Here is a 26,347-nt window from a genome sequence, read left to right on the forward strand (position 1 = left end):
TTCGGGTGAATGGGGGTTTTATTGAGTAAACAAATAAGTTGGGGGAATTCGGCAAGCTCGAGTGAGTGTTTGTACAATAGGGTCAAGTGTAAGGGGGGTTATCACAGGATATTAGTCTAGATTTAATGTGATAGAGAGACAATATAATAATAATAAGGAAATTCCCATTTAAGAGTTTTTATCAAGATCCCATACTGATCCAAAACAGAATTATCAGATGAGAACTTTATGAACTGTGTGAGGAAAGACCATTCATAAAAGTCTAAAAATAAATTGTAGCCACACCGTGCTTTAAAAGGGTATTAACGAGCTCCCCACTTAGCGGTCCATCCCAAAGGTCATGGGAAAAGGTCTGTAAAACCCCAATAAACTCCGCCAAACAGGCCATTTGCCCTGCTGCTTAGTGTAAATTAGAATTCCACTCAGGCTGGCTGCCAATGTTTGTGGGGCTGGCTTTTGCGGGCACGTCTTTCGAGGGACTGTGTGCGGCTTCCCTTTGAGGAGGGAGTGAGAGGGAGCGATAACTGCAGGCATATGAATGATTTTTTTCCAGACAGATTCGTGACACTTTAAAATTTATGATGTGAACTTTTATTTTTCCGCAATGGTTGTTGCTGTTCTCCGCAAAAGGTACCAGGTTCCAGGTTCCAAGTTCCAACTGCCACACGATTCCTGGAAATATCAGAGATCTGTGAAATCTAAATCGACAGAGGGGAACACTCGTATCTCGTATCTGGCGGCCACTTAGAGTTCTAAGCGATGGCAGTGCGATTCCCGTTCCAGTTTTGGCCAGAGAGTCGGTTGGAAATCCAGCTGCATGCTGATGTTAATTGCTTCAATGCCAATTGGTAAAAACGCGGCCAGATCGTGTAGAAAAGTCTTTGACAAACATTGGCAGTGCCAGCAGCTGAAAACTGGCACATCTGCTGTAGCCGCCTCATCATCATCATCATTATCAGCATCCCATCTACTCGACTCATCCGAATCCGAATCCATCCAGTCCAGTGCTTTTCTTTTTTTTTTTTCTTCTTTTCTTTTTTGACCTGACTCATGACGAGCTGGATCTGCCAGACCATTGACATTATTTGCGTTTGTTTGCCGACATGTGTAAGGTATTCATTAGCTGCCCGTCCAATTCGGAATGTCAGCCAGATGGATGGCAAATATTAGATGTTGGCTGGCTCTTCGCTCAGTTTTCACCACTGCGTCAGTGTCAACATGGCCACTTGGCTTATCCGCAGCTTACATCATTTGTCTGGGCCAGAGGTCTGACCTCGGACTCCAACTCCAACTCCGACTCCCTGACTCCCTGACTCCCTGACTATCTGACTCCGAAAAAAGCCACAGCTCAAAGCCCATCTACGATGCCAATCCACAACTCCCTCCATCGTGTGTGTGACAGCTTGCAATTAAATTTGTTTTTATGGACACTGTTTGGCGGGCTGCACTTCTCGGAATCTTCGGCTGCGAAAGGTACCCACTTCGGGTATAAATATGCATGCCCGCGCATAATACGGATATAAAAGAAAAGCTCGGGTTACACACGCTCGACCTAGGATTGTGCTCATATTTTAATGCGTCTTGCCCTACAAAATCGACGGAGAGAGCATGCGCGACTGTCCCCGAAACCGAAATGCATTTGAAATCATCCAAGGTTTTTAATTATAATTGCCCGTGCTTGGGTTTAAACGGGGTTAAAGTCTCTCAGGTGAACCACTAAATGGGCTCGCGAAAATGTGTCGAAAATTAGGTATGGGTGTTTTATTTTGAGTTGATAATGTCAAACCCTAAAATAAAACACTATAGTGCAAGTTTTTTTGTGAAATATACCTTTTACAATCCATCAAGTTATTACTTTTATTAGTAGGTATACTGAAATAAAATCATATATAAGGTGTTGTATATATATTGGAATATATTTTATGCCGAAATATTTCTATTTTAGATATTACTTTCTGATTAAATTGAACTTTTGGGAATACTTAAAGTAGACGAAACTTTAATAACTCCAGAATTATATCTTTGTTGTCCAAGGTATAGATGATATAAACGTTTCAAGACAAGAATGTAGTTATCATAATATCCAACCAGTTTAGGTTAGGGTACTTTCCACCTCGACGTGACAAAATTCCAAAGATCAGCTGGCGGCTGCCTTTTCCGAGCGTGTATATAGGCTACCGCGGAATTGAAATGCCAGGCGTTCTTTATAGCCTGTGCGCACTGTGCGGCATCATTAGGCCGCGGTCTTGGACCCAAAGACTCCGCAGAAACACGCCACATCAGCGGATCTCGGCCCCGTGAGCATTGCGTGCATTTTGCAACTGCAACGCGAAGAGCAACTGCATCTGGAAAACAACCTGGGGGTGGACTTGTGGCTCAGACTGCCAATTGAGAAGCATGTGAGAATCGAGAACTTAAGAACCGAGAACCCGGCCTGGCATGCGTTTACAGTTAGCCTCACTTGGCCGCCCAAGAATTTCCAAGCGGCTGCGCAAACTTTGGCCAAAGTGTTAGGACACGGCACTTGGCTTCTGTTAATGCCCACCAGCTGCCATTAGCAGCAATTTTCAATTTTATTTACGCTGATTAAAAGTGGCTACCAACTTGTCATAGTTACGTGATTTCTCCCCGCTGAGTTACCGAAAGGTAAAGTGCTTCATCTGGTTGAGAGCCGAGTCCAAGTGCAGAGGCCGCTTATTGCCAATTAAAGTGAACTTGTTTTGGGCGTAGCCAAGTCGGTGTGTTCTGCTCCCCAAACGGACACCACCACCCAATCCGCCCAAGCACTATGTGTTTTTTATCTTTTTATTTCTCGGAGCTGGGCGGCCCACATGCGAACCAGTTCACATGGAAGCCTGGGAATCTGCGGAAGAAAAGAGCGATTATTTCGCTGGCAGAATCAGGCGGGATATGCTCGGCGAGATTATAATGATTTATTGGAAAATTATAGCCTGAGGCTACATGAAACTTAACAATTCTAATAAGGTGTTCTGTTTTAGGGGGAAATTATAAATGAAGAGAACTTGGGAAGTGCAAAGAAAAGTCTGTTTAAAAGATAATTACATGATTAGATGCTGAATTGAGTGATTAAACCAAGTAATTAAAGCTTGATAGTATTCCCAATGAAATATAAATGACTTCCTGAGTTGAATGTTTGCTTTTGTGTAATTCTTTAAGAAAAACTACGTTTGTAACATTACACATTTTCTAAAAATATGTACCCATCTTAAAATTATTTGTTTTAAAATATAAAAAAAATATTGACGTTTCTTTTACTATTAATTTTTTTATTTAATTTGAAGCGACCTAAAATACACCTAAATTGCATTTCAAGATATAGATTTTTTTGACACAAACGAGATATTATTTTCCTTAAATAGTATTGAACTAGTTCCCCGATCGATGGGGTTTGCCCACCTCTGATCGACAGCCAGCAAACACTTTTGATGTTATTTATGCGACTTGACCGTGCACCTTCTCGGCCACTTTGGACCACAACTCATGGCTCGTTTTCCATTGCTCTTGCAGCTCCTGCCCCTTCTCCACCCTGGCAACACCCGGAACGACGGCCACAATCAATGGCCATAAAAGCACCGAGCAGCAGCAGCAGAAACACCAGAAACAACAACCCGCCCAACAGACATTTACCATTTTAATTGCCATCGAGAAGTCTCAACATTTATGCGTAATCGACTTAATTTGCCAAAGTCTCCGGCTCTTGGCCAAGCAAATTGGCAATTGTGAAATTTTGGCCGTTTGTTCCGATTCGAGTCTGCTGCAATTGTGCAACGAGCAGCAGCAACAGAAGCAGCGGCAGCAGAACAATAACAGTGATCACCCGGTGAGTTTTGAGTTTAAAGTTTAGACAGTCTGACCTTTCAGGTTGCACAAAGGAAGCACACAGAAAAAATTAAGAAAACCCTTTTAAAATTGGATAAATTATATTAAAAATTGTATTTGGGGGATACGATCCAAGGCCAAAGAAAATTAAGTTTTGTGGGTTAACTTGGATTTTAAACCCGTATGTTATGAATCATTCCTAATTAGTTCAAATATTTCAACATTTTTTTTCAATACTTTATAGTTACCCATAAAAAAAAATATAAATGAAATTAACATACAAAATAACTTACTTTACTAGTTCATATGATTTTAAAATTTGATAAACATGTACTTTAGATCATTTTCCAAAATACTTGTCTTTCAATGCAGTTGCTGATGATTTGTAAACTTTAAAATTTATGATAAAAGTATCTTAAAACGTAAAAAAAAAATCGGTTGATAATTTTTGGTCCATGATTAAAAAACAGTAATACAATACAGTACAATACCACAGGTTTCTTAATGCCCGTATAGAATAAATTACTCAGATGGTACTTATTTTAAAATCCAAATATTAATAGCAAATAGTAAACATTTTTCTCTGTGCCTCTGTCAGAGGGTGGGATCGAAAGGCCAGGCAGCGGGCTAACGCCCCGGCCCGATCTCCCGCGACTCTGATCCCCAGCCAATTAACCCGCCCCGACATGACCGGCCGGGCTTTAAAAGCAGAACTTGTCCACTAATGACAACGAATCCGCTGTTTCTCTCTGCTCTGACTCTGACCCCAAAAAAAAAAAAACAGGAGCCGCCGTCGTCGTCGCCATCGCCATCGTCATCACCATCGCCATCGCCATCGCCAGTGGATTTGGTTAAATTCATTAGCGTGGACCAAGTCACGACAAGTGTTGCGCCATCGCAGCTGCCCGCTGGACTGCTGCCCTCCGTGCCCGCCCTGGCCGCGCTGGCCGGGATTGGCCAGCGGCATCACGATGCCACCAAGTGGCGGGAGTTTTTCGCCCAACTGGAGGCCTTCCAGCGCCAGTGCTCGACGGCCGGCGGTCGCCTGGTGAGTGCCCTCAGCGAAATACGCGCCGCCGATCTCCAGGGATTGCCCACGCGCCGCCAGCTTTATGGCCAGCATCGCGCCCTCAGTCGTGCGCTGATGGACTCCCAGCTCCACAGTCTCCGCAAGATGGGTGCTGGCCAATTGGCCAGGCTTCAGGACTTGGCCAGGGCCATCACCTCTGCCCCCACCCCGCCAGCATCGCCGCGGATGACGTCATCGGCCCAATCGGGGGCATTCCTCAACGTGGATGCCGCCTGCAAGCTGCGCAAGGTGACGCTCCTCTTCAACGAGGTGGACCGGGCGGCCCAGCGATTGGAACAGCTGACGGAGCAGCGCAGGGAGCGACTCAGGCAACTGACCAGGCAGCGGGCCCTCGAGGATGAGATCAGTGAGGTAAGTCTTCTATTATAAAATGAAATACTATATATAATTGGGAAACTGGGAACTGGGGTGGGTAAATTTTATAGGAAATGTCATATTATGATTGAGAAAATTGGATAGAATCTTGGGGAAAATGAGAAGGGGATGTGTCTTACATAGATTTAATAATACAATTCAGGATATGGTAAGGATTTCCTTAATTGCTTTAAAATATATGTACATCAGAGCTCTCCCAAGTGGAGGATTTTTACATCTTTATGAGGACAAAATCTTAAAATAACAGTAATTCTTTAAAAATAATTTAAACTCCTCTGAAAACATTTCAAGTCGAGGGCCTATAACCAACAGAAATGAACTAAGTGATTAGTATAAAATAGAGTTCTCCAAACTGAAAGATTTGTATAAACACTTTTTGTGACGAAGGTAAACCAAAATCTCAGTAGTCGGTTAAAAATAAGTCTCATCTCCCCCGAAAACATTTCAAGATCCGATCAGTCGAGTCCCGATAAGCAATCCCTTCGCAACAGAAACAAACTTAGTGATTGGTATAAAATTCGGTTAAACAGAAATGGCTCGCGAAAAAGAAGGCAACGGTTCGGAAAAGTCCGCGGCTCCAAGGGCCAATAGAAAGACGAAGGTTACGCAGTCGAAGCGCGCTGGTCTCCAGTTCCCCGTGGGTCGCATCCACCGTTACCTTAAGAAACGGAACACATCCCACATGCGGATCGGAGCCACTGCATCCGTGGTCACCGCCGCCGTTTTGGAGTACCTGAACGCCGAGATCCTGGAGTTGGCCGGCTACGTCGCGGCGGACTGCAAAGTGAAATGCATCACGCCGCGCCACTTGCAGATCGCCATTCGCAGAGATATGGAGTTGGACATCCTGGTCAGTGGCACCATTGCCGGCGGCGGAGTCGTCCCCTACATACACAAAGCCCTGATCGGAAATAAGGATGAAAAGGTGAAGGATCCACAGGGAACGAGCGGAAACACCCAGTCGCAGACCTACTAAAAAGGGACAGCAAATGATTATTAAAATATTGGAAACAAAAACGCGCAAGTCTATAACATTCAAGAACACTGAAGTATGAAACTAAAACTAAACCAAAGAATTAACACAAGAAACATTATCTCTGTCGAACAAATATGGAGTCTTCAGCTTGTCTCCAAGTTAATTTATGTTTTAAATTGTTTGTTTAATTTTGTTAAATGTTAAAAAATATAAAGAACATAAGGAAAAAACCCAAATATTTTTTGTTAAATTATACTTACAGTGGTCGGCATAAGTATTTTGACAAAATAAAAGTTAAGTATACTCATAACTTGAATATACTTCTTGTAAACTATAGGCATCAATGGAAAGGTAATTTCAATGCCGTTTGAATGATACAATACATTTCTTTACCCATTCAGTACTTATTGAAAAGGACGAATTTGTGTAAATCAACTTTGAAATTTTTTTTTAAAACTTTTTTCCTCGACTTGAAAACTTAAATTTTTTGATGCAAAAAGTTTCTTCAAACAAAAAAAATAGTAACTGCAAAAAGAATTTTTCAAAAATCATTTTTCTTATATTTTTTATGAATTTTTGAAAATGCTTAAAAACAGGCATTTGAGCCATATTTTTGTCTTTTTCATACAAATTTTTTCCGACATTGTCACCTTCAAAAAATCATAAAAAATATAAGAAAAATGATTTTTGAAAAATTCTTTTTGCAGTTAATATTTTTTTTGTTTGAAGAAACTTTTTGCATCAAAAAATTTAAGTTTTCAAGTCGAGGAAAAAAGTTTTAAAAAAAAATTTCAAAGTTGATTTACACAAATTCGTCCTTTTCAATAAGTACTGAATGGGTAAAGAAATGTATTGTATCATTCAAACGGCATTGAAATTACCTTTCCATTGATGCCTATAGTTTACAAGAAGTATATTCAAGTTATGAGTATACTTAACTTTTATTTTGTCAAAATACATATGCCGACCAGTGTATATATGTATATATATATATTAGAAGAAAATTCGGGATTCGTGCCTTGGACATTTTAAATTGTAACATAAGTGAAAGTAAAAATTTAGGACGGCTTATACTAGGCCACTAAAAAAAAAACAATACAGTAGACAAAAATGGAATACTCCTAAAAAGTTACAAAAATGCTTAATTTATTCAAAGAGTTCTAAACACTTAAAACCCACAAAAGCTAGGATCTTATAAAATATTTATCTGCTAGATACAGTTCCATCTGTTGATGGCTCTATTCCCTAGGTTCGCCGAACGATTTACAATATCCATAAAATTGGTTTCTCCCGGCAACTTTGTAGCCTCGCAGCTATAATGAGCTGCGGCCTCAGATTTGTTTTCTTTTTTTTTTTGCTGACAGGAAATGCGGCAGGCGCAGCGAAATGCAGCGAATGTGACTGCAAATGCCGAATGCTGAATGCCAAATGTATCTGCAAGATACGCGGCGCACTGACATTGTTAATTGAATATGCATTGCGCTTAATGCGGGCTTTATTAATTTATTACGCGCATCCGCTTAGTGTCCGCTCCTCGGAGCGCTTTCGCATTAGTTTCAGGATCGGTCGGCAGATTGGGATTGAGAGATGAAGCTGCCAGTCAGCGGCCAAATGGAGTCGTTAGATAAGCGTAGGTAACCCATCCAGGTGGATGGCAGTGGAGGAGCATCTGCCATCGGCCACTTCCTGGCCTTTTAATTGACTTGTTAATGAGTTTTTGGCCTGGGTTTGGGTTCGAGGAAAGGGATCTCCCATATACTCGCATGTTTCATATTGCATGCCCTGGGCTACCGTGCGCGCCATGCGCATAATTGCACGCGCACGCACCCACAACTCGTCTTCGTATCTTCCACTGGGAATCTCGCTTAATCAGCGACTGTGACAGTTGGAGTTACGCCCATTGGGGCGACTCCTTTTGGCCCGGCTAATGCAATTCCGCTGATTAATCGCAATCATTTGTTGCGGGATTAGCTGCAGTTTACATATTCGTCATACTTTCGCGCCACTATTAAGTTTTGCCATTATTATTATGATTGTTGATGCTGCGGCAAGATGCTGCCTTTGCTTTTGCTTTTCCATTTGCTACTGCTGCAGTTGCAGTTGCTGGTTAACAAAAGTATGTCAAATTGCAAATGCACAACACGCAGCTAATACACAGAGAAAAAAGGGTTTCTATTTAATTATAATAATAATTCAAGTGCAGTTCTGAATAACTATTGTGAGGATAAACCTTTCGATCCAGGAAATTTCATCGGAGTGTTTTTTTAATATTTATTTTTTATAAATATTTAGGTATTGGCTTTAAAGATAAAATGGGTGTTGAACATTTTTTAAAGGATTTAAAAACCATCGAAACCCATTTTTCTTCGAAAGAACAAAAGCTTAAAATATTATAGTATCCATATATATATAAAACTACTTAAAACCAAATTCCGGAACTATTAATATTTACTTGAAATAAAATTAAAATTTATTAAAACTCCGAAGGATGATAAATGAATACCCTATTTTCCTCTCTGTACCACACACCATATAAGGCCCCACGGCCGATTGAATTCCCCATATCCAAAGATGTATAGATAGCCGTGCGGAATCCTCAATTTCATTTAATAATTTGCGGAAATTGGCATTTAAAAATTTGCCGAGCCTTGTTAACGTTTCGTATGCGGCGTCTTGGCCTTTTTCACACGCTCCCGCGCACTCCGCTCCGTTTTGAGTTTTGAGAAATGTGCGGCCATTTATCTGACTCGATTTTTGAGCAAAAATTGAATTTTAATTGCCAACGAAAAGTTAATGAGAAAAGTGAAAGCAAGGTTAAAGAAATTAAACGCAAACTTTATTTTTCCCTCCCAGTCTCTGGTACGCTGTTTGTTTTTGTGTGTGATTTTTCAATCGATTTGTCGACGGTTTGGGGCGCCCATTGATTCGCATTCGCATTCGATTGGATTCGTTGACTCTGCTCATTTCATTTCAATTCATACAATTTGATTTCATTCATTTCCATTCCAAAAGTAGTTCACCGATAAGCCGAAGCCGTCTGTCCATTCAGCTGTCTTTGTGCCCGCTCGAGAGTCCGTCCGTCCGTCGGAGTTGTCCCGCTTGTCATATCGCGATCGGCGCAAAAATCATACTAAGAGATACTTACGAGTATTTAACACCAACACGCTTTCAATTAAAAAGGCGTTGACAGCTACCAATTTTGTGCAGATCGTTGTTGTTTTTAGCGTTTGTCTGTAGTTTTCACATGCTCTTATAAAGAGGTTCACACGGTTTTCTTGCTTATTTCAATATATTTTTGTAGGTAAATATTTTGAAACCTATTTTATGCTATATATATTTAATATATTCCTTACTTGCAGGCTTAAAAAAATTCTTTAAGAACTAATTATTTTGATTTGTTGATATTTTAACTATAATAAAAAAGTATTTTCAATTAATTACCCAACATGTTAGATGTAGATATGTAGGTAAAAATCTTTCTGCGCCTATGTTATTAAGTATTTATGTTTTTATAAGTATTTTAGGAAAGTGTAAACTGTAAAGGCTTATGTTTCTTTCACCTCCTTTTCATGGTTATACAAATCAATCTAAAATTGATTGATTTTTGTAATTTAAGCTCGAGTTTATTTGTGAGAAGGTTGGTTGTAAAATAATTTAGATGCGTGGGAAAGGTGTTAGATCTGCACTCCCAGCCCTTCGCAAGTATTAGCATACTTCTTAATGGTTTCTCCATATCTATCTAAAATATCTCCAAGATCTACAGATAGTGTATCCACCGCTGGCCGTGTCAATGAATTGCGCATTCATCGTGTTTCTTTTTAATTAAATATATTTAATCTGCGATGCCAAAACAAGCCGAACACACGAAACTGGACCACAAAAAGCGTCTCCAGCCGGCCGGCAAACTAATGTTGCTGTCGTCCATTAGGCGCGAGCATTCAAACAAGGTGCGAAAAAAGATGCCGCCGTGCTTGATGTTGCTGCCGTACCTGCAACTGTTGCTGCCGCAGTTGCAACAGTTGCTGCTGCTGCTGTGGTGTCGCCATTTTGCTGGCCAAGAGGATGACGACGACGACATTATGATGCGATATGCGATATTGTATCTAAATTGTTGATCGGCTGCATTAGCTGGGAGCTCGGTGGCTTTGGTAGCTTGGTCTCTTGGTCTCTGGGAGATCGGGGTCCCCGAGATGAAGGTGGATTGCTCCACAAATATGGCCATGATGGGTGTTTGCCGCGCTGACCGGAGAAAGAGGTAAATGCAGCTGCGGCGACAGATAAATAAACATTGCTGACGGTGAAATTGGATTTGCTTAGCGCGCTTTCTTTGAGACGATTGCTCTTTTTTATTTATTTCTGTATTTTTGTTTTTGCACAAATTAATTTGCGCAATGTCGGCGTCTTTGTGCAATGAAAACTATGTTTAATTGTTTCGCGCCTTGAATTGCAATGGCCATAAGGAGCACTTGGGATTTCGATGTGGATTTGGCTTCTGCGGAGGCTGCCCAGAGGAGCATCTGTGTCGCGGAAGCCAGCTTATTTATGGCCCCTGACATTTGACCGGCTGTCTTTTGGGCCAGGAATGCGGTGGCAGTACCCCCATCTCCTTTCTCCCCCCTTTTTTTTTTGTTTTTTTACCTCTAGCTTGCATAACCGCACTGCCAGCTGCTTTTGGCCAAGAACTGGCTGCATAGAATTCGGTCAGGCGAGAGCCATGAAAAATGAAGGCTTATTTACTGTCGACATGCCCAGGCGAACCCCCTGGAAACCCCGGCAACCTCGAACCACGGGACCCCATCCACAGGGGCATTAATAATAACCGCATGTATTAGCCCTCGCGGGCATAATACGTTTTTCGACCCAATAGAGATGGACAACAGTTTATTTCGTAATTAACTCAAGTTATTCTGAATTTCTCCGCTCATCCACCTGTTTGTTGGTTTTACAGACCCCATTACATAAAACCATCATTAATTTCCCCCACCGGTTAACGGTTAACGAAAAATAATAAAACGGGTTGCAATACTGGAAAATAAGATTACCCTTAATTGCAATTAGTCGGCGGAAAATTAGTTTTTGATTTCGGGTTTTATTCATTTTCCACTCGACGCATTTATCTGTCTTTCAATTGCTTAGCCAACTGTCGATTAGCCGTTGACATTTGGATAAATGCTAGCCAGCAACCGAGAATTGAAAAAAAGCTCATAGGCACTTTGCCAGATTGACAAATCCTAAGTGGACCATACACAAAAACTTGACAAACAAGAAGCTCAAGGGGCTTTAAAGGATTTGAAGTCGAGATCAAATGGTGATTAAAGTTATGGCCTCTTTAAAAAAAACTTTATGCTAATTCATTTAAAATTGAATTTAATTCTTCCTTTCAAGAATTGATAATTTAAGAACATTATTGCCTGTTCCGATAAAAACGTTATTACATTAAACATATTTTCAGATTTCTACATCCAATACTCAGAAAAAACTGTTCCCAATACCGTTCTCTTAATTTCGAAAGTCAGCCAAGATCTATTTAATCACAAATTCTCAGTATTGAGACTCCTTTCATCTCTATTTCAAAAAGAAAAACAAACTTGAGAGCAATTTCCTCTTGAATTTAAGAACGATTCTTCTCAAATAACTAAGACGACGAATTTAAAAATTAGTAACAGATCCCTGATTTTTTGGGCCTTTATTTTTAATAAATAATTGAGATTACCGATTATAAGACGGTGCTCCCTGGCTGTCTTGAATCCTAAAACCTCCTCGTGCGTGATGATATGTAGCACCCGTGTCCGCTGTCATCTCTACCGAAAAGCTACCAAGACACGAGTGCTCCAGCGAAATGAACACATGCTTGCCGCAAGTGCCGCCAATCCCAACCGGTTGAGATTGTTGCATGCAAATGTTCCACGCAAACAAACAATGCAGATGTAGCTGCGGCTCCTCCACATGCACATATATATATAAAGTCGTTCCTCCTCCATGACTCCTTGGTTCCATGTTGGCTGTGTCATCAAAACGGACGTTAATCATACGCTTAGCAAGCCGGCCATCGCCGATGGCCATCGTCGCTTTGGTCAGAATGTCCAGGTTATTGAATTAACACGGGTTGGGGTCCTGGTCTTAGAGTCCCGGTATCGGTCTCGGTCTCAAAACCAGCATTATATATATGTATATAAATTGCTCTTGGCGGGCAGACAAAGTGTAATTGTTGTCATGTCAAAACGTAACTGTCACATTGGGTTTGACATGTTTTTTAACACTAATTTTACACGCATTTTTAGAAATCGTCAACTTCATCAACAGCTGTCATCATTTTTTGAGCGTCGTCACGTCCGCTCCCCAATGCAGTTGAAATGGAGTTATAGTTAAGAGTTGGGGCTGGAGTTTGAATTGGAGTTGGACAGTGTCGCCGTCGCCTGATCGGCGATAAGCTGCCACGCCCCCAGGCCCCGGCCCGCCCCTCTTTTCGAAAGATATGTGTATGATGCACTTGCTGTGCCAAAGCAGGCGGCAAAGCTGCTTTTCCCCCAGCACAGCAGCAACACCAAGGTGCCCAAGTCGGTTGCATGCAATATTGTCACCACATTAACGTCTTGGCCTTTTGTGGCCACTATTTATGACTTTGTGCGTGTCGCACAATCTGGAGACCTGGGCCATGGGACTCGGACGGGAGATTGCCGCTGGGTTGGCTTTGGCTTTGGCTTTGGCTTTAACATTGGCTGGTTTGGAAAGTGAAAAATAAGTAAAATAGTAATCGCCTTTTGCCGTAAAATAGTCAAACGAAATTGCTTTATTACTTTCGGGAATGAGTGCAGCCATGCGTGCCAAGAGTTTTCCATACATAAACCCCTTACTGGCCCAGTGGGGTATCGAAAGTAGGTATGTGGGCCCAAAGGGATCTTAGGCTTGGTTGGCAGGGCAATAAAATTCCAAATAAATCACGTTTAGTGGTTGGAAAATGTGGTAGAGAGAGAAATTACGATCAGTTTGGTTTGTTTCTTAACGTATATCCTGTAAAAGTTACTATAAACTTAGACATTGACAACATTATAAAAAACAAAAATGACCACCATTACAAATTTAGAGCCTCCTTTGTTAATGATCTTACATCAGAACCAGTTTATAAATATTATTATTTTAAAATGGAAAAAGTAGTTATTATTTTTAATAACTTTTTTTGTTTATCTTATTTATGAATTGTTAGAATTTCTCTTGGTGTATAGCTAGGTGCCAAGAAAAATTGAAGATCCAATTGGTTTTTCCCTCTCCATTAATAGTCGGCTTTCATGTTTAATGTCTCACTTGGCGCACTCGCATTCCGAAGGCCATTCCTCTGATCTCCTAGCCAGTTATCGCTGCCATAAGTTCTAACGTGCTGCCATAAATTCAAATGCAAAACAGCCAGACAAGAGCTGAAATACTTAAAAGCCCGCGATAAGCCGGCTGCGATATGCTTGAGGAACCAAAGAGACACATCACCATCAACAACAGCCGAACATAGAGAACAAATTAGCCAACAAGAAATGAGACAGCCAAATGGCAAAAGCATATCATTTAAGAGGTACTTCAAATAAATTACCCAATACCAGAAATAGAAGCAGAATCCACAGAAACCCAGTCGGAACTCCTTAACTCCGGCAAAAAGCTGAGGAAACTAAATGTAATCCAAGACAAACCGAATTCCGAATATTCTTTCAAATGAAATGAACACCCACTGTTAGTATAAGGTAAACAAAAAATGACTATATCACACTATTATCAGGGATTATAGGTTTTATATTGGAAATGTTTTGGGAACTTCACACTTGCTTAGTTTCAAAAAATTGTTTTTATGATGAACTATCTCAGAAGTGTATATATTACAAAATAAATAACTGAACTTAACAGTCAACATATGATATAGATTATACTAAATATCTATTGAAAAGCGGAAACCATGACCAAGGGAGAACTTCCACAGGAAACTATTAGTTCAGATGATAGACATAGACTCAACTTGCGACTTTAAAACGAATCGACAACATGTGCTGGCTATGACAAAGACTAATGATCCAAAGAGTACTCCAAATCCCCCAAGAAAATCGAATTACCCTATTGAAGGGTAAGCCAAATGCCAATAGTTGTTGTTTTTGGTTGTCTATGATAGGCTGCTGCAACAACAACTGCAAGAACAACTGCAACATTGGCGACAACTTTGTAAAGTGTCAAAATAAATTCGATATTGTGGCTTAAAAAATGTTTATGGCCATGAGATAAATGCGCGACATTTGTGTAAATTACACGACAGCAGCGGGAGTAAGGAGCAGGGAGCTGGGGTCTGGGAGCTGGGATCAGGAGGCAGGAGGAGGGAGTGGCCACCACTGGAAGCCACGCATGCTCACAACTAGCCGCCGTTGTTGTTGTAGGTGTTGCATGTGTTTTATGGCGCATGCGATCAACTTGTTAAACTGTCACGTTAAATTTGCGTTTTATGTCAGGCGGCAGCAGCAACAGCTCCTAAGATCATCCCGTCGAGAACAGAGTGCAGTCAACTCGAATGCAGTGGCTTATCAGCGGAGAGTTCCACATCCGCCATAGATGGACGCGTTCTTATCGCCGCAGAAGCCACTTCTGCCACCGAAGACGAAGTCGCAGGCGGATGGTTGACATTTGCCTATTTACTTAGATGCACTGGAAAAAAATAGTCCGAAAGAACTTTTAGATCATAAAATATTACAGCTTGGGACCGATTTCTCAATGTCATGTCAAGGTTCAGAAAGAGTTTACATGAGGATAAATTGTTTGGAAAAACTTAAAAGATCGTTTGGGATCGTATATTTTATAAAAATGTATTATCTCCATCGCTTGAACTCTATGTTAGTATCTCCATATTATTGATTAAAACTCAGCTGGTCGTTTGTTACTTAAAGATAAGGTTTCATTTTGTACAAAATTCTGATAGGCTCAATTATATATGCCAGAGTCTTAATCTAAGAATTAAAATGATTTTCTCAAAAATAAAATAGAACTCCATTTAGATAAAAAGTTATAACAAAAATGAAAAAGCTATATCTGAAATCTCGGATCCTAAGCTTCTTTCTGTGTGCATATCAGATAGTCTCACTTATATTATTCAGAATTTTAATCTAAAGATCAAATTGATTATTTCAAAAATAATACGAAACACCATTTTAAAGAAAATATATAACCCAAATCAATAAAACATATCTTAAGTTATGTTTATAATATAACCTTTGTATATATTATAATCTTCGATCCTTTGCTTCTTTCTGTGTAAGCAAATGCAAGAAACCACTCCGCCGATATTGGCGACATCGTCATCGGTTCGTCGTGGGTGCCGGGGCTCCCTGTCTAACCCATTTTTTGTTCTTCGCCTTTTTTTGTTTACGCTGCTAATTGTTTTGATTTTATTGAATTTCATTGAGTGCCGCCTGCCAGCGACGAGGACGGAAAACCGAAATGAAATTGAAAATGGCTCATTATGTGCCGAACCGAGTACTTGGGTATATACGTGTGTTTATATAGAAGATCGTGGGCCTGGGTGACGCGACGCGGAGCAGTTGCCTCGGCTTTTCCACATCCAGTCGCGATTCTGAGCTGCCTGTGGCATGTTGCTGCAGTTTCTGTCGCGTTTGGCGGACTTCGTTACCAATAATCGCGCCATGATTCCCTGGCCAAAATCGGAAGACCCAAGCGCCGGCAAATTGGCAGCCGAAATGGCCAACTATGTGAGTCAGCCGCCGACTTATCGGGCAGTCGGTACGCGAATTGATACAGCGATCGAGTCAGCTATTAATAGTTCACAGTTCAGTGATCAGCCCACGTCTTATCGCCATCGGTTAGCAGTGAAAATGCACTTGGGGCCGGGTTTTACTAAATCAATTAATTAATTTATGGCCAGCCTGTGCGGGGCAATCGTTGAGAAGCAATCTGCCGATCGGCCCCACAGAGCCAAATAGGCAAAACTTCCCCCGCCCATCGATCGCTTTCAATGTAAACAATTTCAGCAAGCCGGCTCAGTCGATCTTCGGAATACAGGGTGTCATCGGCTCTGCATAGTATGTGTGATCCATTATGATAGAGCATCATCTGTGACCCATTCAAATCGATCATAAAGAGTGCTTTTGACCCAATCCAATTGTTTTGACATACTTTAATGACATCATCGATCTGTGCACAATGTTCTGTTTTATGTGATTGGAAATAGTTGAGCCACTATATTGAGAAATTCAAGGTCCGATTTCAGTGTACGGCTTAATTATTTTTCGTGTGTGTTTTCACTGCTAATAAACACACTACTGTGGTAATTAAATATTTAAAGAGTGTATTTATAGTCTTTTGTTTGTTCTGTTGGCTTTGCAATGGAAAAACTGTGATTCACTAAAGTTCTTCCTGTTGTTGTTGAGATTAAACCTTTTTACCTTCGTGTGAGTCAACGATTTCTTCTTGTTTAAACTAGGTGTTCTCTAATTCAATATATGTATGTACCAGGTACATTGTACCTATTATATTATTTACAAAACCAATTCTTGTTTATTCAAATAAGTATTTAATAACTAATAGTTACGGGATTGCATACAAATTGTATCTTTAATATTAAATTTTATTAATACTTAAGGCACCACCATAAAAATTTTTTTTTGCCAGTTTCTGGCATTTCTTAAAAAGCTACCATCAATTCTTTAAAGTATCTCTTGAGACACTCATAAAAACCGTTGGTGTGTGGACCACTCAGGCCAATTATCAATCCGCCATGCTCAATCTAATGGGCCAAAGCGCTCTGCTCCAAAATTAGATTAATTAAAGAACGAAGTCAATTAAGAAATCAAGCCGATTGCCTCACCCTGTACATGGCTTAGATGTATATATACGAATAAACAACGCCGCTAAAACCCGTGCCTGCCATATCTGATGAGCATAAAGAGTCAGCGTCTCTGACAGCCGATTGTGCTGCGACTGTGAAACTGGAGCAGCTGTTTAGAGCCCCTGCCCCAAATCCCCCCATAAGACAGCCTCCCCAACTCCCACTTCCCAGCCCCTAGAGATGTTATTTTCATTCATTGGGTGCGATGCAGACGTGGACATGCCCCAAAAGAGCTTCGAGATAGTGGATCGCGCAAGCTAGAGATTGCCACTCGGAGAAAAAGTAGATCATTTTTCACTTTATATAAACAAATACATATTTTGTAGTTGTTTTCTAGATAAAGATATCATCAAAAAAGAACGATTTTAATATTTTATGTCAGGAGTTTAAGATTAACATAACAAAAATGAGATAGATCATAACCATAAGAATAAAGATAGGAATGGGTTCCTATCATAATTCGTATGTTAATGATGAACCCATATCAATCCTAATTCTTATGTTAATGATGTATTTCTTCAGAGAGCGCTATTTACATTCTTATTATACATATCAAAAAATATCCCAAAAATATCTTTCGGATTGGAATTTTACTCAAAACTATGAGCAGACATTTCTTTCGGTGCACAACTAGAGCTGAGACAGAACCCAAAAACGGAAAGTGAATGCGCCGGTGCACGCGTCTCGACCTGGGAATTGGGAATTTGGAGTTGGAGTCGGTGGATGGGCTCTTTCTGGGATGGGATGGTTTGGGAGCTGGTTAGCTCGGTTCCGTAGCAGCAGCATCATCATCATCATCGGCGGCGTCGTCGATTGTATCATTTCAATTGGACGCAGCAGGTGATTAAAAATTGGTTAGAGCCACAAAATTATCAATGTGAGATCGTTGATTGCCCGTGGCTGTTGTTTTTTCCTCTTTTTTTTGGATGCCATGTCTACCTGTGTGGTTGGCTTATATTGTGGTTTCCAATACCTTTGGGAGGCTCAGTTGCCTCCAAAACACCCATAGTTGAGTCGTTTTATTTGATTTGTGTTCGATTGGATTTTAATTTGTAAAGTGGAGGCTAATTAGAGCGTCGATCATTTCTATGAGTTTCACTTTTCAGCGCTGTGAATGGGGAATTGGAAATTGGGAGGAGACGATGATGATGATGAAGTGGAACATGGCAATGGGGAACCTTGGCCTGGCGCGTGGGCTTGTTTACAGAGAGTTGAAGGTTTCCCACTGATTTTTGTTTTCGTGTCCCATATTTTAAGGTCACCTCTTGGCTGGGCAGCGATGGAGCGGAGAATCTGCAAAAGTTTTCCCAGTTGCAATGGGACAACGAATCACAGCTGAGGACCCAGGAGCAGGAGTTTGAGAAGTACTACTTTATAGCGATGGTGAGTAGGGAAATATAATATGTTCCAATAACTTCCGCTTAAACTTTTCATTTTCTTGTAATACCCTAGAAACATTTGGCCAAAGGACGGGATCTGCATGCCGCTGCATTGAAAGTCTCTGTCCTAAGTGAAAGCGCCAACAACCTGAAGTCTGCCCTGGATCAATTTGGCCAGAAACTAGAGGTTGCCCACGAGCGTTTCGAGGCTGCCGGCCGTCTGCTGCACTTGCTCACCCAACATCAGCGGGAATCCGCTGCCAGGGAGGAGCTGCAGCGCCTGGCGGAGCAACTGGGCGCCACCTCGTTGCTGGAGAAGCACGGCTGGCCGGCGATGAGGAAGAGCCACTCGCTGCCGGTGGCCAGTAGCACTCCTGCTCCAACCGCCGGAAAGAGGGTGAGCTATCGCTGCAGTTCGGCCAGCGGCAGCTCCTTCGAGGGCGGTCCTTCGAGCAGCAGCTGCAGTTGCTGGCGGGAAAGTCGCAACCTGGAGGACATGGACCAGATGGAGGAGGAGGAGGAGCAGGATCACGACTGTGACGGTGGCGACGGAGAGGAGCAGCAGTCCAAGATTGCCGACTCGGGAGTGGGCGTCTGCGATAATTGCGAGCGCAATCCCAAGCTGGCCAGAATCTGCTCCTGCCAAAGCCTCAACGAAAAGAGGTTGGTAACTGGCAATCTTAAATCGTGTACAATAGCTAATCCCAATCCCTTCCAGTCACGACGAGCTGCTCGAGGACGAGTGCTTCGATCGACCCTCGAAGAGGTACATGGACATGCACTCGCCCATGGAGGCGAATGCCCATCTGCAGTGCCATGGCTCCAGTCTGGAGCTGCCCAAGCTGGAGGAGCTCAGCTGCCTGGATCCCAAGATACAAAAGTGAGTATTATAGCCAGTATTGAAAAGCAACCCCCTTATTAATGATATTAAAACCCCCCAGAACGCTTCTATTGATCATGCGCGAGATGATTGGTACCGAACGCGACTATGTGCGCTCCCTGTACTACGTGATCGAGAACTACATAGACGAACTGCTGCGCGAGGATATCCCACAGCCTCTGAGGGGCCAGCGGAATGTGATCTTCGGCAACATCGAGAAGATCTTCGAGTTCCACAACTCGCACTTTCTGGGCGAACTGGAGCGCTACGAGCGGAATCCCCTCAAAGTGGGAGCTGCCTTCCTGGAAATGGAGTCCAAATTCTACCTATATGCGCTCTACAATAAGAACAAGCCCAAGAGCGATACTTTGCTCAGCGAATATGGGAGCTCTTTCTTCAAGCCGAAGCAAATGCAACTGCAGGATAAATTGGATCTGGCCTCATATCTTCTGAAACCAGTTCAGAGGATGGGAAAGTACGCCCTGCTCCTGCAGCAGTTGGTCAAGGCCTGCAAGGGAGTCGAGGGAGCAGCTCTTCAAGAAATCGCCGCGGATGTGGAGGAACTGCAGCGCGCGGAGGAGATGGTCAAGTTTCAGCTGCGCCATGGAAATGACCTGCTGGCCATGGACTCCCTGCGCGACTGCGATGTAAATGTCAAGGAGCAGGGACGACTCCTGCGCCAAAACGAGTTCCTCGTCTGGCAGGGACGCGGTGGCAAGAAGACACTGCGACAGGTGTTCCTCTTCGAAGAACTGGTGCTCTTCAGCAAGGCCCGTCGTTTTCCAGATCACAAGGTAGGATCAAGATAGGAAAATGCTGGGTTTTCTTTATATGTTTAGGGGAATGTTTGGTATAAGGTTATAAGTATTAGAAACGTTCATTCAAGATAGCAGATTCAAACCATAGAATGGGGGATGTAATTTCATTTTATTTATATTACTTACTTACTTTTTGTAAGCCGAAACACTATATTTTAAGTATCATAGCATTTAATAAAATAAAAGTTGATATATTTATTATTTTTATGCGTCAAAAGGCAGCATTTGAAAGACTTAAGGTACCACGTAAAATTTTTCCAAAAATTAAGAACTACTCATAAACTTCCTTATATGTAACCCAACAGAACCTGGACATCTACATCTACAAGAACAGCATAAAAACTTCAGATATTGGCCTCACAGCGCACACGGGCGATTCGGCCACTAAGTTCGAGATTTGGTTCCGGAAAAGAAAACCTGATGATACCTGGATGCTGCAGTGCATGTCGGAGGATATTAAAAATGCCTGGACCGAGGAGATCTCCAAGCTGCTCTGGAAGCAGGCGAAACGAAACCGAGGTTTGTGGGGCTAAATCAGAAATTTGAGTGTAATATTTGACAAGCGATAACAAATACCTTTCCCTTTGCAGAAGTTCGTCTGGCGGAGATGTCCTCTATGGGTATTGGCAGTAAACCCTGTCTGGATATTCGACCGAGCAACAACCAGATCAGCGATCGCTCGATTCCACTGGCACAGCTGAACAAGAGTAAGTTTGGTTAAACAACTTCCAGTTCCTGGTCAAAAACTCCATCGTAATCCCATCTATAGCTCCCAAGCTGCGTCACTCAGAGCCGGGAAAGGGCAGCATGCGGCGGCCCAACTCGCTGATCTCGGAGAGCTCCTTGTCCAGCGGCACCAGCACCACCAGTGGCTCCTCCATCAGCGGAGGCTCCTCGTCGGGTCACCACGATGGCGGTGGCAGGCACAGCCTGCACTTTGGCAAGTTGCCCGGTCCACATAGCACCAGTTCCACCAACTGCAGTGCCACCCTGGAGCTGATCAACGAAACACAGGCCCTGAAGTTGGGCAAATCCCAGAGCGGAGGAGGAATCAAGGGGACGGAAAACGCTGCCGAGGGAGGCAGCACTTCCGGAAACGGAAACGTCAGCGGAAGCGGAAACGGACTCGGGAGCAGCAAACGACACCACAAACGATCGACAACCATTGTCAGCCAGCTGTCCATGGGTATAGAGCTTGAACTGTGCTACTTCTTCTAGACGCACCCCGTAGCTAGTAGTTGATCCCTGTACATAATCTCGCAGAACCCCCCAGTATTACTGTATATAATCCCCACCAAGTCCAACACCAAATCCTAACCCGTAATCCGTGCCTGTCGAGTGCTGCATGTTTGTTGTTCTATGTTCTATGTTGTTGTTGCCGCCTTAGTGTCCTGTTCTCATCCGAAATATAATATGTCCAATATGTGTAAATATCGCCCATTCAGAGAGCGGCATTGTCTCCGACATGTGCGTAACCCCGGATCAGGAACAGTCGGCGGCGGAGAGCAGCCGGAGCAGTTGGTCCACATCGACGACTACGGCATCCGGAGCTTCGACGACCAGCGCCTCCACGGTGATCCTGCGGCGATACCGATCCTACGCCCATGCGGCGGAGTCCGCCAGTCCGGACAGCGGCAAATAGGAGCTCCTGGAGCATCGAATCTAGATATATATATAGGAATCCCCATTTATAGCTTTAGCAGAACGGTTTCATCGGATCCATATTCTATCATTACGTTCGATCCCTAATTTTAATTCATTATTTTTGTTATTTATTATTTATTACATTTTTAGTTCTCGTTAATTTGTCATAGTCGCTGCTTTTGGTTTGGCCTCGTTTGTTTTTCGGAAACTCAATTGAAATTATTGAATTCAGCGTGTCAATGTCGAAGCATATTTCACATATAGTTCTTAGTCCACCCAATCGAAAGATCCGCACCACACACACACAGAGATCGATGGGAGCCATGAGCACCACCCGGAAAGGGGCGTGGCCGATGCCCAACATATCTGAATCGAAGTTCATTACGTACAGTTAGTTGATATGTAACCTAAGTGCCTACATCTAGAATAATCGTAAACGAACATAAAAAAATATATCTATACATTATATTAAATCGAGAAATAGGTATAAGCGAAAATTTAAAATCAATAAATGTTGCTTCAATGTAAAACTATCGTTCTCACCTAAATTCAAATAACCCGCCAAAAGAGAGTCGATGTGTTCTATTTATAGCCACCTTACGATTCCCAAGTGCTTTTTCGTCGATGTGTTCGTATAAATAGTGAAATCTCGCTGACTTACAATCTCTGAATGATATGATGAAAACTTTACTACCCGAACCTTCGTGTGGGCCTTTGCCGATTCGGTAAAGGGACGTAATTCTGATTCAGCTTAAAACTGTTTTTGCTTTTTTCGGTTACAGTTTAATGGATCGTATAAAAATAACTTTTCGCTTAGGACTAACTAACTTTGGAGAACTCCATTAACCGCCGTGCAGAGTGGATATAAAGAGCACATTGTCATTCGGCTGCAGCTCGTAGTCCAGTTCACCCTGGAAATGTATTTATATAGAAAAATATTCTTTAGATTTCCTGATTTTAACTAACCAGGAGTTCCCAGTCTGTGTCATTTATAAGAACCAAAATTCCAGGTCGTCTGCAAAGAACAATTGTGATCAAGTAATTGAAAACGGTAATGATTTTAAACTTACACGGTGTCTCCTTGAAGAAAGAGTTCTGGTCGTTCTGTTAAAATATTGGCATGCATCCATTTCAGCAGGTTGGCAATGGTCCCTTAAAAAAAAATATAATTGAATTAAATCTTATTAAAATAACCCAGAACTATTTGAGAACTTACATTTTTGATTACCATCTAAGGCCAGTTGACGTCGTTTGATGTTACCAAAAAGTAGCTCCGCTCCAGCGCTATTTAATAAGCTCATATAGGCTAAAATTAAAATACAAGTAGGTATTTCCTTACCTAAATTCCAATATTATTTTTAATTCCGGCGTGCCCATCATATGTTTTGATACAAATAAAAGTATGACCGCTCCTGAACCACCCGAAAAACACTGCTTCCCAAATAATACCAAATCGAAAATCCGAAAACTCCAAGCAGTCCGGCAACTACAAACTCAGAACTTCCAAAGAAGTACAAAGGATTTTCGGGGAATTTACCTGTAACATTTAAAACAGGAAGATAACGGCCCGTTAAAAAATAATTAATAAACGTAGTTCTTAATTTTGTTAAGTGTTTCAAAAAGAATTTAAACTTTTATAATCAACTTAAAACAACATACTTAAACTTACTTCCCACTTTATTAAAAGTAAGTAATGATGGAAAGTTCCAATGAAAATCCTCTTACCTTCGGTGCGGGCATCGAATTCGTGCTCGATATGATCTCCATTGATGCCGAGGACCGACAAACTTTCAAGGAAGATGCCCAGCAAATCGAAAATGAGTTCATCCGGGCGATTTCCCGCAGAGATCATTTCTTCGCCTCGGCCTTCCGTGGACTGTACTTGACGGGCAGTAATCTGGATAATGTCAAGATCAATCTGCCCGATGAGTTCGATATGCTGACCACTATCCAGTTTCCATGTAAAGTAGAGCCTGTGCGGCTGATCGGCCAACCCAACTATGTGTTATTGCGGGTCAAAGGGGATGATGTTCCTTATCACTTGGTAAATCATCAAGGAGAAGATTACTATATAAGCCGACGGAAGATCCAGGCCTGGTTCCGAGACAACGTCAGCGAAGTAATTCCGGAAATAAAGTTTATACACTGCAAAGGTGGGCGTACCTACGAGCTGAAACACATAAGTGGTGGGCATGTAGCCCACACCATTAAGGCTGTATGCTTATCCAATCCCAGTCGGAAGATCTGCTTCGACTTTGTGCCAGCTTTTAAATTTTTGGCATCGGAGTGGCTCCGTGCTTTTCCCCAACACCCGAATGAGGATCGCAGCTGGTACGCCGTGCCCTGTAAAATCCGAACTCCCAATGTTCCGGATGATCCACTTTCTTTCACCGTCTGTGCTCCTCACTGGGAGCGAATGGTCTTGAACAAGAAGCAGAACCTCAAGGACGGGTTGCGGCTAATGAAAGCTTTACGGGATGCCAATGATATGCCCATGATCTTTAGTTACACAATCAAAAGTCTCTTCTTGAACGCGACCGCAAAAAGAATGATAAGATATAATCAATCGCCAGGACAAATTCTAATTCGAGTAAGTGCTCTAGACTACTAAAGTTTAACTTTTATATTTATGCTTTTAAATCAGGCGGTTCTCCTTATGGCAAAGTTCCTTCGGAGGGGATTTCTTCCGTTTTACTTGGTGCCGGATGCTAGCGTTTTGGAACACATTGACAAGGAACAAAGAAGGGATTATGTTCGAAAACTCTACCGAATCGTAAGGCGACTCATCAAGTGTCGGGATAGGAAATGCATGAGTCCAGATGATATGCAGTTCATTTTTGGAATGCAGTACTGATAACGAAGTTTGTAATATTTCCATATCCAGTTTGTATGCTAAGAAACCAGAAGATATTTCAAATGTAGTTCTAAAGTTATCATCGAATACTTTCAATTCTAGCTCTCAGAAGCCATATATATTTAACTTTTTCTATGTACAAGAGTTTTCCTTATAAGGGTTTAAGTGTCAGTAAATCTTCTTTATTGCTGTTCCTTTGCTTTTGACTGCTTTTCAGGGAGTGAGCTCAGATCCAGTTTGAAATCAATGGGTTTGTCGTATCCCATGATTTTAACATAGTGCTCAGGATCGTCGAAAAGGGCGGGATCCACAAAGAGCGGTCGTTTGTTGACCAGAAAAGAGGTGAACATGCCCGGAACCTCTGGAACAACCACATCGTTGGGTCGGAATTTCGTCTGGAGAAGAAATGCCATATTAGCTGGAGATGTAAGCCATTACCACCCTTGTACCCACCTTGATCTTTTGCAGAAGTAGGGATATTGTGGTGGCTGTGTACTCCTCCGTTTGGGGATTATAGTGCAGTTCCGTCACGTATTTCTTGGTGATGAAGTGCAGCAGCAGTGGGGTGACAAAGGTGAAGAACCCACCGATGGTGCACAGGAATACGGCCATTCCAGTTCCTCCGATTTTCATTCCCTGTTCGAGGAGAATGGGCTGGGCGGCCAAGCCGGCTAGGCTGGTGCTGAGCGAAAAGAACTTAACCACCTTCATTCGGGGAGCCAGGGTTCCATAGTAAATCCGCTGCAGTGCCTCCTCGGAATCGGTTTTCGTGGACTTCACCGAAAGGCACCTGTATTGCTCGAGTTTTTGTGGTTGCAATTGCAGGGGTTTTGCGAAACTGAAGCCGGCAATGCATCTGCTGTTCTGTGGGAGGGAAATCTGACGGGTGGCATTTCCCAGGGCCAAGGCAAATTGCCTCCCTCTTGGCAGCGCCGCTCGTAAACTTAGCATGGTGTATTTTTCTAGTTTTAATTGAAATAAACAGATGTTTTTTTGAACGTTGAATAACACGAGCTGCTGTGGGTAATGTACTAAAAAATCCCTAGCACGAGTGAGAACTCTTTCAAAATATACTAGCTTGAGTTAAATACCAAAGAGGGTAGGTCGGTCACATTGTTCTCGTAACGGAAATTTGAATGCGAAAATAGCTAAAAGTCTTTCTGGTTCTATTAAGTACCACATTTTTGTACTAAAAGGTTTCAGAATGTCCTCTATCACGGAAAATGTCACAAATTAATAGCAAGTTCTCTTTTTGTTTATTGATTTACTTTCATTTATCTTTTGGGAGTCTCTTGATACAACAGCAGGCTAATCTTAGTGCATCGTTTGCATAAACCACTGTGAAACAAAAGTACATGGTAAATAAAAAATAATAGAAATTAGTAAATAGGTATTTAAATGTTGATGTAGTTGGATAAAGTAGGTAGAAGTTGAGTTAAATGATCTGCCATACCTTTCTTTCTAAAAATCCCTTTAACACACCAAGATTTGGATAAAAGTAGACCCTAAAAGTATGTCAGTTAGTTTCAGAACTGAAGAGGTTTTCGTAATACCACTTATAATGGTATCTGACCCATTTTAAAGCTTTTTTGCCTAAGTTCATTTTTCACCAATGATATTCCAACAA

At 42.0% G+C, this 26,347-nt stretch overlaps 5 protein-coding genes across 10 annotated transcripts in view; 3 read left to right on the forward strand and 2 right to left on the reverse strand.

Moving 5' to 3' along the window:
• LOC119552729 (puratrophin-1) overlaps positions 1 to 22,396 on the forward strand; it is a 55,583-nt gene extending 33,187 nt beyond the window's left edge. For 3 of the 6 annotated variants that reach the window (XM_037862482.1, XM_037862483.1, XM_037862486.1), the window contains 11 exons: positions 3,529 to 3,841; positions 4,625 to 5,281; positions 18,403 to 18,528; positions 18,598 to 19,187; positions 19,243 to 19,404; positions 19,466 to 20,198; positions 20,441 to 20,461; positions 20,528 to 20,741; positions 20,813 to 20,929; positions 20,992 to 21,408; positions 21,668 to 22,396. In XM_037862482.1, coding sequence (XP_037718410.1) covers positions 3,529 to 3,841; positions 4,625 to 5,281; positions 18,403 to 18,528; positions 18,598 to 19,187; positions 19,243 to 19,404; positions 19,466 to 20,198; positions 20,441 to 20,461; positions 20,528 to 20,741; positions 20,813 to 20,929; positions 20,992 to 21,408; positions 21,668 to 21,864 — 3,547 coding nt within the window. In that variant the 3' untranslated portion in view covers positions 21,865 to 22,396. Of the gene's footprint in view, positions 1 to 3,528; positions 3,842 to 4,624; positions 5,282 to 15,872; positions 16,010 to 18,402; positions 18,529 to 18,597; positions 19,188 to 19,242; positions 19,405 to 19,465; positions 20,199 to 20,440; positions 20,462 to 20,527; positions 20,742 to 20,812; positions 20,930 to 20,991; positions 21,409 to 21,667 lie in introns of those variants that run through there. The other 3 variants (XM_037862484.1, XM_037862485.1, XM_037862488.1) reach the window with 2 other exon arrangements.
• On the forward strand, positions 5,764 to 6,497 carry LOC119552731 (histone H2A.Z-like). Its single transcript, XM_037862489.1, has one exon. It carries the CDS (start codon positions 5,838 to 5,840, stop codon positions 6,279 to 6,281), a length of 444 nt encoding a protein of 147 aa, XP_037718417.1. The 5' UTR covers positions 5,764 to 5,837; the 3' UTR covers positions 6,282 to 6,497.
• A 225-nt stretch (positions 22,397 to 22,621) lies between the features above and the next one.
• On the reverse strand, positions 22,622 to 23,283 carry LOC119552732 (ubiquitin-related modifier 1 homolog). Its single transcript, XM_037862490.1, has 5 exons — positions 23,206 to 23,283; positions 23,083 to 23,150; positions 22,937 to 23,018; positions 22,833 to 22,881; positions 22,622 to 22,777 (listed from the first exon to the last, which is right to left on the reverse strand). Exons 1-5 carry the CDS (start codon positions 23,244 to 23,246, stop codon positions 22,709 to 22,711), a joined length of 309 nt encoding a protein of 102 aa, XP_037718418.1. The 5' UTR covers positions 23,247 to 23,283; the 3' UTR covers positions 22,622 to 22,708.
• A 115-nt stretch (positions 23,284 to 23,398) lies between these two features.
• Positions 23,399 to 24,881, forward strand: LOC119555110. Its single transcript, XM_037866333.1, has 2 exons — positions 23,399 to 24,456; positions 24,511 to 24,881. The coding sequence occupies exons 1-2, from the start codon at positions 23,560 to 23,562 to the stop codon at positions 24,718 to 24,720; spliced, it is 1,107 nt and encodes a 368-aa protein (XP_037722261.1). The 5' UTR covers positions 23,399 to 23,559; the 3' UTR covers positions 24,721 to 24,881.
• Positions 24,881 to 25,738, reverse strand: LOC119555111 (transmembrane protein 70 homolog, mitochondrial). Its single transcript, XM_037866334.1, has 2 exons — positions 25,174 to 25,738; positions 24,881 to 25,115 (listed from the first exon to the last, which is right to left on the reverse strand). Exons 1-2 carry the CDS (start codon positions 25,669 to 25,671, stop codon positions 24,903 to 24,905), a joined length of 711 nt encoding a protein of 236 aa, XP_037722262.1. The 5' UTR covers positions 25,672 to 25,738; the 3' UTR covers positions 24,881 to 24,902.
• Positions 25,739 to 26,347: the final 609 nt, after the last annotated feature.

Source organism: Drosophila subpulchrella, chromosome 3L, assembly GCF_014743375.2.
Source record: "Drosophila subpulchrella strain 33 F10 #4 breed RU33 chromosome 3L, RU_Dsub_v1.1 Primary Assembly, whole genome shotgun sequence".
Classification (NCBI taxonomy): Eukaryota; Metazoa; Arthropoda; class Insecta; order Diptera; family Drosophilidae; genus Drosophila; species Drosophila subpulchrella.